The sequence below is a fragment of the Lynx canadensis genome, chromosome D3, assembly GCF_007474595.2.
Source record: "Lynx canadensis isolate LIC74 chromosome D3, mLynCan4.pri.v2, whole genome shotgun sequence".
NCBI lineage: Eukaryota > Metazoa > Chordata > Mammalia > Carnivora > Felidae > Lynx > Lynx canadensis.
This window is the reverse complement of record NC_044314.2, coordinates 27585499-27598551: the sequence shown is the minus strand read 5'-3', so window position 1 is coordinate 27598551 and position 13053 is coordinate 27585499. Positions and strand designations below refer to the sequence as shown.

The 13053-nt window shown below is 53.7% G+C and overlaps 1 protein-coding gene across 2 annotated transcripts in view; it reads right to left on the bottom strand.

Annotated features, from left to right (window-relative positions):
* Positions 1–4526: 4526 nt before the first annotated feature.
* Positions 4527–13053, bottom strand: part of ST8SIA5 (ST8 alpha-N-acetyl-neuraminide alpha-2,8-sialyltransferase 5) — a 60359-nt gene continuing 51832 nt past the window's right edge. For both annotated transcript variants that reach the window (XM_030336554.1, XM_030336555.1), the window contains one exon: positions 4527–12079. In XM_030336554.1, the coding sequence (XP_030192414.1) occupies positions 11611–12079 (469 nt within the window). In that variant the 3' untranslated portion in view covers positions 4527–11610. The remainder of the gene's footprint in view (positions 12080–13053) is intronic.

Here is a 13053-nt window from a genome sequence, read left to right as displayed (position 1 = left end):
GTGCCCACTGGAGTAGGAATGTGGCCCTTAAGACATGTTGAAGGAATGAGCCAATTACAAGTGTGTGTGTTGGGGTGAGCAGGGTGTAGAGAGTCCATGTAAGAAGTCCCAAGAACTTGAGGGCGTGTCCTAGAAGCTCTGGTTCCCACCTGTTCCCTGTTCTGGTTCCCACCTGTGGCTCCCCACCACCACATGTGCCCGATTTCTCACCCAAGGGAAGCAGCTAGTCGGATATCTCAAAATGAACCACCCCTATTCTGGAAGCAGAGCAGGTGATGTAGTGCAGTGAGGTTGGTGGTTTTCCCGTGTCACTGAAATGTTAGTTCCCACTAACATTTCACTTGAGGCTACCCGGGGTATTAGGAAAGCTCACCCTCAACCACTTCTGCCCCCTCCGATCCACCCTGCTCACAAACACCGAGGGATTTTACTGAAAAACAAATCCGATTGTGAGTGTCTGATAAGTGTTTATTAAATAAATCAATGAACTACATTCAACTTCTGTCCCCCAGCTCACCGATTCATTGATTGATTGATTCATCGATGGATTGACTCATTCATTCATTCACTCAAAAATATATTTTGAACTGCTGCTTCCCTGACCCTGAGCTCTTTCTCTTATGAAGATAGACTAGAATACAGTGCCGGGTCTCAGGGCTAACCCTCAAATAGCAACCTTAGATTCCACGGTTGCTTGCTTCAGTGTTTGGCATTTTATAGTTGTAATAAGAAACATTTAAACATCTTGCAGCCGGCATGGAAATTCTTGTTAGGAGGAAGGCGAAGTGTGACCTGAGATCCCAGTTCGGTAGGAGACCAAGTGCACAGAGACGTGTTCTCCCCTGGACACAGTTGAGGAACTGGGGACAGGGAGACACAGAAGGGACAAGAAGAGGAGGGGCCAGAGAGGCTGGCTGAGGCTGGGGCCACGTGCAGTGTCCACACTGGGAGGCTGGCAGGCAATTGGGCTGGCCAAGGACATGTTAGCTTGGGGACGCCGAGAGGGCACTGAACATTCCATTTGAGGTTGCTTGTTTGGAAGGGGTTTCCATCGCTTTCTCCTCTCCTCCCGCATCACTGTATATACATTATATGATCATGGATATCAAGGAAAGGTCTACATCTAGTACCTGGGTGGCTAAGGGATATACAACCAAAACATGTTCAGAAGCAGGAGTCTGAATGCCAGCCTCTGAGGGTTTACACATCATCTTCTCTAATGGGAAAGCACAGGGAAGGCTTTGGACCTCCCCAAGATGCAGATTTGGGGAAGTCTTTTCCACAGGTGAGCTCCAGTCAGGCTGTTTGTGCACAAATTAAAAAAAAAAATAATGTGTATATATGTGTGTATATATACATACATTTATACACACATATATAGGTATATATATTTACATATGTATGTATATGTATTTATGTATATGTATATATGTATATATATGTGTATGTATATATATACGTATATATATACACACTCCTATTTTATTTTTATTTTTAAAATTTTTTTAACGCTTATTTACTTTTGAGAGAGAGAGAGTGTGAGCAGGGGAGAGGCAGAGTGAGAGGAAGACAGAGGATCTGAAGTGGGCTCTGTGCTGACAGCAGAGAGCTGGAGGAGGGGCTGGAACTCATGAACCATGAGATCACGACCCGAGCCAAAGTCGGACGCTTACCTGACTGAGCCACCAGGCACCCCTATATAATCCTATTTTAAACACACTCATGGACATTGGCATGGAAAGAACTTTTTAGAACATTTTAGGGGCACCTGGACGGTTCAGTCAGTTAGGCGTCCGACTCTTGATTTCGGCTCAGGTCATGACCTCACGGTTCCTGAGTTCGAGCCCCATGCTGGGCTGTGCGCTGACAGCGTGGAGCCTGCTTCAGATTCTCTGTCTCCCTCTCTCTCTGCCTGTCCCCTGCTCTCTGTCTCTCTTTCAAAAATAAATAAACATTAAAAAAAAACTTTATAAGAAGGTAATTTGTGCTCCAATGCCTTTTGATGTGACTCCAGACCTTGACGGCTTCTTTGCTTCAAGAGAGGTAGGCCTGTGTAGCTTCCAGGTATGAGCGCGTCTGCCCTCCAGCCCTCCCCGGGACTCTCCCTCTGCAGACACAATCCTGCGGTTCCCTCTCCGTGTCCTCCTGAGGCCTGTGGGGTGTTGCTTCAGGACCCCACCGACATGGTCTGGATCTGGTCTCTGAGCCCACCTGCTCTCCTGCTCAGACAGGAGCAGGTCACATGAGGACCCAAGACTGCCCAAAGATATGCCGAGGGAGGCCACGGGTCCCTCCCAAGTCCCGGCGGCCTCTTCGCATTGGGCTGTGCCACATGAGCCCAAGCCCCCAAACACACACACACGGCCACAGCCAGTTTTTGCTAGATGAACCACGTGACTGGTTTTATTGGGTAGAAACTGAGGGCCTTGCAAGCACAGTGACAGATACAAATGCCCTGATTATACTCCGAGGACAGATCAGTCATCGCTTCCGAATCCCTCAGGGACGGCCGCACACAGCTGTACTTTGGACGGATGTACTTTGGACGTACCCCTGGATGAACCCCTGCTCTTGTGCACGGACTGCACTCCCCATCACCCCGTCTGCACCCGGCAAGGAGCGTCTCCCTCCGAGGCATCAGGCCTCAGGGTGGCGGAGGGAGCGAGCCGGGCGGGCCAGAGAGGGACGTCCTTCAGCATCAGCCCCCTCGCCCTCAGCCTGTCCGTCTCCACATCCCAGCAAGTGACACCTCGCCCTCCCTTTGCTTCTCCGGTGGGAACGGCCCCGTGGAGCACGTGCGGTGTGATTCAGATCCTGGGAAAGGACAGCGAGACAGGCACGGGCCGAGAAGCCCCCAGAGGTCACGGCCACGTGGCCCCTTTGTCTTCACACACGGCAGGCCACTCGGAGTGGCGTCGGTGCCACCAAGCCCTCGGGGACAAACTCCTCTGCCTTCACGTGAGCCCCTGGGCAAGGCTCCCTGCAAAGTGACGCGGGGCCAGCACGGCCGCGGGGCGGTGGGCAGGTTTCCTCTGCTGGCCTTGTCGTCTGCCCCCCCCCCCCCAAGCTTCATCCGGGCAGCAGGGTGGCAGGGGACTGACTCCACACTGTTAACACTAAACGACCCGGCGTGTGCTCATTGAGATAGTGTGTTAGTTAAAAATAATAATGACACATCTGCATACGTTTCACGGTTCAAACAACACAGCTTTGAAGACTTACAGCTTTCTGTGGGGAGGGCGGTTGGGTCCAAAAATGAAATTTGCAGGCGACCAAGAACACCCTGTTGCACCCTAAAACATTTGTGCAAAGTGTGGGAGCCCCCAGGGAGGGACTAGCTGTCCCCCAAAGCAACGTTGGGCAGGAGGGCATGCTCAGAAGGCGGCCACGGTGAGAGTCAAGGGTCCCGCTGAAGAAGAGTGTGGGAGGGCTGGCTCCAGGATGGGCTGGGAGGACCTGTCGCTGGGGCCCCCATCAGCCTCCTCCCAAACAGCTACGGTGCCACGGGTCTGATGCTGACCTGCTCCACAGTCCCCCTCTGCTCAGACCTGTGGCCTTAGGCGACCCTCTGCCAAGTACAGCACAGCCACCCGGTGTTCCGGCTCTGGGCGCCCCGCTCGCAGGACCTCGAGAGGAATGAATGCTACAAAGAGCCCTCCACAGACCGAGGCAGGGCGCGAGGCCCGGGGTAAAGCCCAGGCCTGGACCAGACTCCAATCAGCCTGGCAACCTCAGCAGGAAGAAAGCAGAGAAGCCTGAGAGGCTAGTGCAGGACATGGCTACTACCCCCCTCTGTCCCCTCAGGAAGCTGGGGCGCCCGACCCCAGAATGCTACCACCAATCCCATGTGACCGGGGGCATGCCACAGTCGTCCTTCTGGGCCCCAGTGAGGTCGGGACGCCCCCTGACCGCCCCACCCTTCTCAGACGAATACAGGGAGGCCTGGTGAGAAAACCGAGGACGACGGTGCCTGGGAAGCAGGAAGTGCTTATCTGCGGGCGGAGAAAAAGAGTCCTGTTCTTAAATTCACAAAGGACTCCGGGCCGGAGTCACTGCAGAGACCGCCCTGGCCCCAGCGTGACCAGGACACCACCAGTGGAAGGAGAGGTGCAGAGAGAGAATGTCGTGCCAACCACCGTCTACCACGCTGCGAAGCTCCCTTCCAGGGATTGGTGGGGGGAGCAGAAGGGGCGCATCCCCCCCTGCTCCTGGCCTTCTTTTTCTTGGGGGAAGAGTCAGGGAACACGCCGGCCCAAAAGAGTGAGTCTGCCTATCTCGTTTACCCTACATTCTCAGATAATGAACTACTGCACCCACCCGAACTTCAAGAGATCTGAGGGCCAACCTTTTAAGCACCAAGATTTCTAGGACTGTGTTGTGTTTGGGAACGGAAGTAATTCCGAAATGGGTAAGCTGCTCCTCCGCCTTCTTAAACATAGGATACCGAAGGCTGTTTGCTCCCGTTCCCCCGGTGTGGTCGCCGACGTCACAGGGTGAGCAGATCTAAGATGCTCTGGGCCCTCGGGGCTACCACAGCACATTTGCACCTCCACTAACGGGCCTCAGATCACTTGGCTGTTTTCCGAAATGTCGAGTTTTGGTCTTTTTAATGCCATTACTGTTAGGCTACTAGCTGCCATTTCTTGCTAAATCTAGCACCTGTTGTCATTCTCTTCGTTCACTTTATTATGAGAAACCGGAATCAAGTTCCCTAGAATTGAATTTAAAATTAAAGCGAACGCCACAAGGGATCCGCTGTTTGCAGAATGTTTGGTCTTTAACACAGAGCTTTACAGCATCTATTTCAGGGGCTCAAAATCAATTTTCCTTCATCTGAGTCCCCAGCTACCTAAGGGCTGAGTGAGCTTGCTTGGGTAAGTGGTCCCGGGAAGTGAGGTGTGCTTTGACCTTGTTTCAGTAAGAAAGTAATCATAGTCTCCTTTAACAAGTCTGCAAGGTGTTCAGTGGGTCTTGTAAACTTTGCCGTTGAATATGGGCTTCTGAGCTGCTATGTGGATAAAGTTCTTGCTGGGACCACATCGTTGGAGGCATCTCCAGAGGGAAGGGGCAAGGGACTTGCCTCCAGTTGTGGGGAGGAGGGACTGAGGCAGGATCCAGATGGTAAGATGATGGATTCAACTGGAACCTTTTCCAAAGGAAGGTGGAAAAGGAAGGAAGAGCCCAGCGCAATAGGGAGGGAACTTAGTCCCTGGGTCACATGAACCGTTTCTGCGGAACGTTCCCTCATCACCACCTTCCTGCTTGTCTTCCACGGGTGTGGTGGGGGATAGGGACAGATCACTGCACCCAGCTTCCACCCTCAGTGGGCCAGGAACTCTGTGCTAAAGAGTGCAGCGTGGCAGAAGAGGCCGGGACTTACCCTGAGTGACAGTCACACTCGCGGGAGCCCTGGGAGCGACCATCTCACGGCACTTTGACCTTGTCACACCCTGACTGCTGGGGTTACCTTGGTCTGGGCACCGGCCCCCCACAAAGCTCCCTGGGCATGCTCTCCAGGGGACCACAGGCACATCAGCAGGAAAAAGCAAACACTGGCCTGAGGGTTAAGGGTCCCGGTTCTGTCCTGTCCCTGCTCTGGGTCAGAATCCATCCCCACCCCACCCCCCCAGGAAACCTAAGGCAGATGGAACCAAGCAGCCACATGCACGGCACAGGCAGAAAGGAGCACAGACCTGGAGTCAAGGGCAGGGTGCCCAAACCCCCAGTGTGCCCAGGACTGGGGAACTCTGCCCGGGATGCAGGGCTTCCCTTGGGTCAAACCTGGAAAATCTGAGGCCAACCAGGATGGGGCCCCCTCATCCCTGGACCGGCATCACCATCACTTGGGGGCCGGCAAGAAAGGCCCCACGCCAGCTCACCGAAGCAGAGACCGCAGGCTGGGGCCTGGGAACCCCCAAGCTCTCCGAGTGACTCTGACGCAGCTTCAGGTTAAAGAACCTCTAGAATATGGTTCTCAACCTTGGCTGCATATTCGAGTCATGGGGAGAGGATGAAAGACTTGACTACCTAGGTCATACCTCAGACCAACTGGATCAGAGCCTCTGGGACGGACAGGGTCCAGGCACAAGTATTTCTCAAAGCTCCTCAGATGACTCCAAAGTGCAGCCGAGGCAGAGCCCCTCCGCCCTAGGACAGTGGATCTTAACCGCTGTGCCGCAGAGTCACGTAAGATTTTTGAAAGGATCGAGGCCCTATCCCTAAGCCAACTGAATCAGATTCTCTGGGCGAATCTCTGGGACCCGGCATGAGGGTTATTTTATAAAGATCCCCGGGTGATTCTAATGTGCACACAAGGCTGAGAACCACAATTCTAGAGGAAATAAAACTTTTACCCCAAAGCTGAGCAAGTCATTTTTATTGAAGGAAATGAGTTACTTAGTTGCCAAGGGAACCGTCCCCCGAATGGAAAGAAAGACAGTCACTGATTTCTGGCTTCTGTGCCAAGCGCTAAGTCACTGACTGAAGTGTGTATTTCTCTCGCTCTCCCTCTGCCTTTTCTGCTTGTTGAAATGAAAAAAGAAGGAGGGTTCACAGAAGAGACTCTGCAGGGGAAACATCTAATGACTTAAAAAAGATGGGCAGAGCTGTTGCCTCTCAGGATACTGGCTGTGGCCAGGACAGCTGAGCCCAGCTAGCAAAGCAGACCGGGTCTGCTGAGCCTCAGCAAAGGTGTCAAGGTCATCAGAAGCCAGGGATGGACCAAGGGCCCAGGAGAACTGCTCCGGACCGAAAGGAAAATCAGAATTGTATTACAGAGACACTGAAAACAACGAATGCCATCTGAGAATAGCTTGTACCTACCTAAATGATACTGTATGAAATAAACCAGTCACAAAAAGACAGATACCATATGATTCCACTTATACAAGATACCTAGAATAATCTCATTCACAGAGACTGAAAATAGGGTGTTGGTTTCCAGGGGCTGGGGGAGGGGAAGTGGAGGCTGTCCTTTAAAGGGCATAGAGTTTGTTTTGTAAGATGAAAGGTGTTCTGGAGACTGGTTGCACAACAACGTGAACGTACTTAACTCTACTGAACTGTGCTTAAAAATGGCTCAAATGGTCGATTTCACGTCATGGGTATTTTACCACAATCAAAAATAGAGAAAAAAAAAAATCTCTGATCGTGTCAAGGCCAAAACAGATTTCATAAATGTAATCGATTCCCAAGCGATTATTTTTGTGTTGCTAGTTTAATAGTGGGTTATATCTTATATTCGTCTTCACAGAGGGGCCGAAGTGGGGTTGTGTGCCGGATTTTCATTTTCACTCTTTTCTCGCTTAAGACGCTATCTCGTCTGAATTCCACGCCGGACATCACCACTCACCAGGCAGCCGCCACTGAATGGCAGGCATTGCAGAGTGTGGTTCTCCGTCAGCTGTGCTGATACGGAAGGTGACAGAGAAGGAGGAGCCAGGCGTGACCCAGGTTTTTGGGGTGAGCGACCACCAGTGCAGGAGAGCCATTCACTGGGGGAGGGTTGGGGGAGGGAGGAGGCCGAGGAAGCTGGGCTCACCGCGTGTCTAGTTTGTGCCAGGCTCTGTGCTAGGCATTGTGCAGCCCTATTTCACTTGACCCTCGCCACGGCTGGAGAGGCTGGCGTCCTGGCCTCACTCCTCAGATAATGAATCAGACCCTCCAGGGACTTCAGCAGCTCCCTCGGGGTCACGCAGCTAGTAAGTGGTAAGAGGCAACCTTGAATCCAGGGTGTCCTTTTAACTACGCCCGTTGAGGACATGATGAGGTATGCAATGCAGCGCAGGGACAGATGTTCAGGAGGCCGGGGTGAGCGTGCTTCCGAAGATCCAAGGGAGAACCAGCCTGCAGGTAAGGGGGCTAAGACGCAAGGACGGGAGAGACAGGCTGGGAATAGATGAGCTTTCTCTCCTGCTGAGAGAAGAGAACCCTGAGGTTCACAGAAGATGAGTCAACAAAGGGGCCTGAGAAGGAGCATTCAGAGACAGGAAGGAAGTCAGGGGAGAGTGGTTTGTTAGGAAACAAAGGAGGAGAGGACTCAAAAGGACAGCGAAGCCACCCTTGTCACATGTCACACGGATTTCAAGGATGAGGTCTGAGAAGCAGCCGCTGCATTGGCAATCACCAGCCTGCAGAATTCCAGCTTAACTCCAGCACACCTTCGTCCTCTTTCCCTGGTAACTGTCCCCGAGCTCGGACTTGCCAGCTTTTAGCACACGTGTGGGATCCTGGTTCAGTGTCTGGACACGCCCACCAGGCTGTCAGCCCCGGGGGCGGGCAGGGGCTACGTTTTGATCATTTCGATCGATCGTTCATCCCCCAGCACCTAGCACGATGCCTGGCACAAAGTGAGTGCCCAATAATTATTCGTTGAAGGCCTGGCTGAAGCCAGCTCTGCACCCTCCCTCAACTGTCAGGAAGTGCCGTCCCTGCCCCCTCCCCACAGTCAGCAAAGTCAAGGGCCGGAGGCCCTCTGCTCTCTATGGCACCAGGTGACTGGTGGGCAGAGTTGCTTCGACAGCATTGCTAAACCGCCTCAAAGGCGGCATCTGACCTTGAGCTACCTTCCGTTCTGCTTGGCTAAGCACTGAGTCATTTGCTTGTTTCTGCTGCCTTTCAACCCTGGAGCCGTGGGTTTAGCACAAAGGAAGACACGAGGGTTGTTTTATTTGTGGGGAATCGATTTCCCTTAAATAAGAATTTAAACTGCTAGTCTGCACTGCACGGTGGGAGGGTGTCGGGGCTTCGAGGAGCATGGTGGGGGCTTCCTGAATCGATGCCCAGGTCTCTCTGAGCCTTTGAAAAAAATGTTTTCCCCACAAACACTGACCGCGGGAGAAAGAGGATGGCCTGGAAGTCAGGAGACCAGGTGAGTCCCAAACGAGGCCCTACCTGGCCATGGGGCCTTGGACAAGTCAGTCAACATGTTGTCACTCTTTCTGGGCATCTCTCCTCACCTGCAGACGTAGAGATGCCCTCAACCCACCCCACCCCCAGTGCCAGGACAGCACACGTTCACTGTGGGTGGGGGTGGGGGACAACTCCAGGCAGAGACTGCCTTCGGACCCAAGACGGCCTCCCAGAGCATATGTCCCTGGAGCAGGGTCCACCCTGCAGTGCCACCTCCGTCAGGATCCCTCTGGTTCCAGCCCTTGTGACACTGGCCGAGAGGCAGCTAAGACAGAGGTCCAGAGCATGGGCTTTGGGGTTCCACACGCCTGGGTATGGTTTCCTCCGCTGGGTGTCTGACCTCCTCCCCACCTGATGGGAGCCTTCTTACCTACGGGGTCTTGTGATGATCACAGGAGATAATGCAAAGAAAGTGCTTTGTGCAGGGCCTGGCACAGAATGAGAACACACTAAATGTTAACTATTGTAATAAGAAATACTATTTGTGGCTCAGATCCATACATCAGGAACACCTCCAACAACAAATTAGAGATTGCAATGACCCCAGAGATCTTTCCTAAGCCTCTAGTTGTAGCGATGAGGAAAGTGAGATCTGTGGGGAGAGGAAGCAACTCGCCCTAAGACCCGCAGGCAGAAATGGGACCACGAGTCCCGATTCCTCTATGGGTGTGGATCATTATGTCCTATCGCCAGCTCCTACGAGGGCCCTGCTGGGGCAGATGCCAACCCGCAGCACCCTCGAGTGGTGGGAACCCTGATGTCTGATTCACGGTGGCTCCTGCCCCACCTGGAACAGAAGTGTCACTCAGGGGCTCTGGCCATTCAGTAGAGCCCCAGGCACGACCCAGGCCGCCTCCCCCTTCTAGGTCTGTTCCCTTAAATGGGACAAAATGGTCTTTAGGAGTCTTGCAGTCTTAACATTCCACGGTTTCAAGAACTGCACTCAATTAACCACAAACAAGTGGCTGGAAACCTCCATAAGTACCTTGGGAGGAACAGGCAGAGCCCAAGAAAGCGCAGCCCTCCACCGCCCCTGGGGAGTTTTCCCCAGTTCATGGCGTACTAGGGTCTACTTAGTCTCAGTGGCTACTTCCCTGCCCTACAGACAAGCAGCGCGAGGTCTCCCGGTCAGGACCAGGGCTCAGAACAGAGGCGGAAGCATGCACTCCATGACAACCCACCAGCGTGGAACACAAGCCCAAACAAAGCAGTTTTGCCAAGAAAGGAGCCGTGGGCCGGGAGCCTAGAGGCCTGGGACCAGGCCCACGCTCCCCTCTGTGTCTCACTGGCGGGATGTGCTGCTCTGCGTTGTACAAGGAGGCCATCAAATGGCAGGCCGACTCCCTGCTGAAACCTCACAGCCCCTCGTCCTCCCCAGAGCACCCAGCAGCTGGGTTCGGGCCTGCATACGGTCTGCCCTCCGGCCCGAGGAGAAAGCAATACTGAATTGATTTGTCATCACGTCTTCCCAAGGCCAACCCCAGACCAAAGCAGAATAGGCTTTCGGAAGTGTCTAAGGGAGGAAGGGAAGAACGGAGAGAGGGAGGGAGGGAGGGAGGGAAGGCGAGAGGTTGGAGTCTGAAGTCCCTCCAGAACTAACATTCTATGAGTCCGTGCAGCTAGGTTCTAAGGCAATTCACCGTGGGTGTCTATTAGGTACAGCCACTCTCGTGGTGGTAACACCCTGCGGGGAGCAAAGGGAATGAACTTCAGATGTGAAATGCCACGTTAACCCCTTTTGGCCCAGGCACAGTTAACTTCCCAAAGCACAGGCTCTGTGGGTCCGTGTGCGTGAGGCCACCCGGCTGTGTAAAGTGCCAAGTCCTGCCTTCACAGCAGAAGCCTCAGTGATGCTGGTGTCGGAGGCCATGATGCACTCCCGTCTGCAAAGCTCATCGGTTGCATCTCAGTGCTTTCCAGCCCGGAGCCCACAGGTCAGAAACACAATGTAGCAGGATTCTGCAGGATTCTGGAGCATAAAGAGGAACAGATCTTATAAATAACTCCTGGTTAAAACAGAGCTGGAAATAAGGAGACAGGAGAGGAAGCAAATTGCTAAGCACGTATTGAGTCAATCACATTGGCTTGAAAACCTTAGTGCAAATGGCTGGTCCTTCTCATCAGAATATCAAACACAGGATTGAACCCGGAGGCACCAAGACTGTGCATGTGTGTGTCTGAGGATGTGTTTGAAAGGGCGTGGTTAAGACCCTGGACCCCCCCCTGAGCCACTCTGTCTTCACAGGAAGGTCTGGCTGCTGGGTTGCTCTGTAAGCTCTGAGATTCTAGATAGCGATTCACAGCTGAGGCCTCAGTATAAAACTCAGGAAGCCAAAAGTCTGAATTAAATCTCGACCATGCTCACACATCCAGTCTCCCCCTTTTCCATTCCGTAGGGCCTTTCTTTAGCTGCGACAAGGCCACTACAGCCTGCACTCTCCCGAATGCTAAAATTGAGTGCAAATGTGCTTTAATCACTGGCAATCCTCAAGGCCCCTGATCTCGGGGTGTGGCCCAGCAGCATGCTACCTACGGGCAGGGTGGGGTCATAGGGCCCCGGCTGAGGCCAGGAGGCTTAGCACAGAGCTGACTGTGCCCGCCCCCCCATCCCTGCCTCCTGGCCCACGCACTGCCCGGCGCAGGAAGGAGAGGAGGAGCGAGGTTCTGCTTGCCGGGGTGGCCGGCCAGCCTGTGCCGCCCTCAGCAGCAGGTGCAGGTGCCCGTGTGCACGCGGAGGATGCCTCGGCTGTGCAGGTGCAGGAAGTTGAAGATCTCAGAGGGCATGGCGTGGAAGCCGGGGCGGGGCTTGACGTTGTCATAGTAGTGGTGGGTGATGTAGAGACCCGAGGGGTTCATGGGGAAGGCCCAGAAGCCGAACAGGTGCACCTCCTCGCAGAGCTCGAGCGCCGCCGTGGCCAGGATGAGGCCGGTGCTGATGCGCTTCGCGCGCACCCCCAGGCTGAGCCAGTAGCGCGACACGTTGACCAGGTATTGCGGGTGGAAGTAGTACACGGCCTGCGTCGACTCGAAGTCGTCCAGCACATACTTGACGCGGATGGACACGTCGGTGTTGCGCGTGTTGTAGAAGGCGGGCAGCAGCACCGATGCGTTCTCGTACACCTGCAGCACCCGGTAGAAGGGCCGCCGCCACTTCTCCAACTTGTGGAACCTGGGCGGGGCCGGAGCAGAAGGGTGGTCGGCCCACTCCCCCCACCCCCACCCCCAACGTGCCTGTGCGCCTCTTCCCCCGCCCCACCGCCCCTGCTGCCCCCATCCGGCACCCTGGGGCCTTTCCAGAAAATGCAGGGGACTCAAGGCCACTCCGCTTCCTTTCATCTCATTCACCTCCTAAGATGAATGGCCTGCCTTCTGTTTTCTAAGTAGAAGCAATCGGAGTCCAAAGGGACGACCATGTAGGGAGGGCAATGCTTAACCCAAAGGGATTAGAGCATCGGGGGCGGGGTGGAGGGGGGAAGGGGGGACTCGGTGGGGAGGTAGGGAGGAAGTGGAGGCTTTCCCTGGGCCCTCAGGGCAGACGCGTGTACTTTCTTTCCCAAGACCCCAAATGAGTGTGCCTGCTCTCTCCTTCCTGACCCGCAGCCCCTCACTCGTGCTTTCCTCGCCTGATTTACCAACTCTTTAGCCTCTGGTCTCTGGCTGTCCCCTCTCTTACCCCTGGTCTGACCTGGATGATGTGACTAGGCCCTTGGTTGTTGTTTTAACCCATTGACCCCCGTCCCCAAGGCCTCCCAGGCAGACAAACCCCAGGAGGGGAACTAGGTGGGGACTGAGATCTTTGTTAAGAGTCTTCTCCCAGGGCCCCCTGGATACACCAGGGTAGGGAGCTGTCTTCCCCCATCACACTCAAGAAAGCTTTCTGGCCCATCTACGTGAAGACTGTCTAGACTGGTGCTGTCCAAAAGAAATAGAACTGAGGTCACATATCTCACTTAAAATGTTCTAATGATCATATTTAAATAAGTAGAAAGGAGTGGGTAAAGTTAATTTTTATATTATATTTAATGCTCACAATGTTTTATTTAACCTGCTGTACCCAAAATACTACTCTTTCTTTCTTTTTTTTTTTTTTAATTTTTTTTAACGTTTATTTATTTTTGAGACAGAGAGAGACAGAGCATGAAC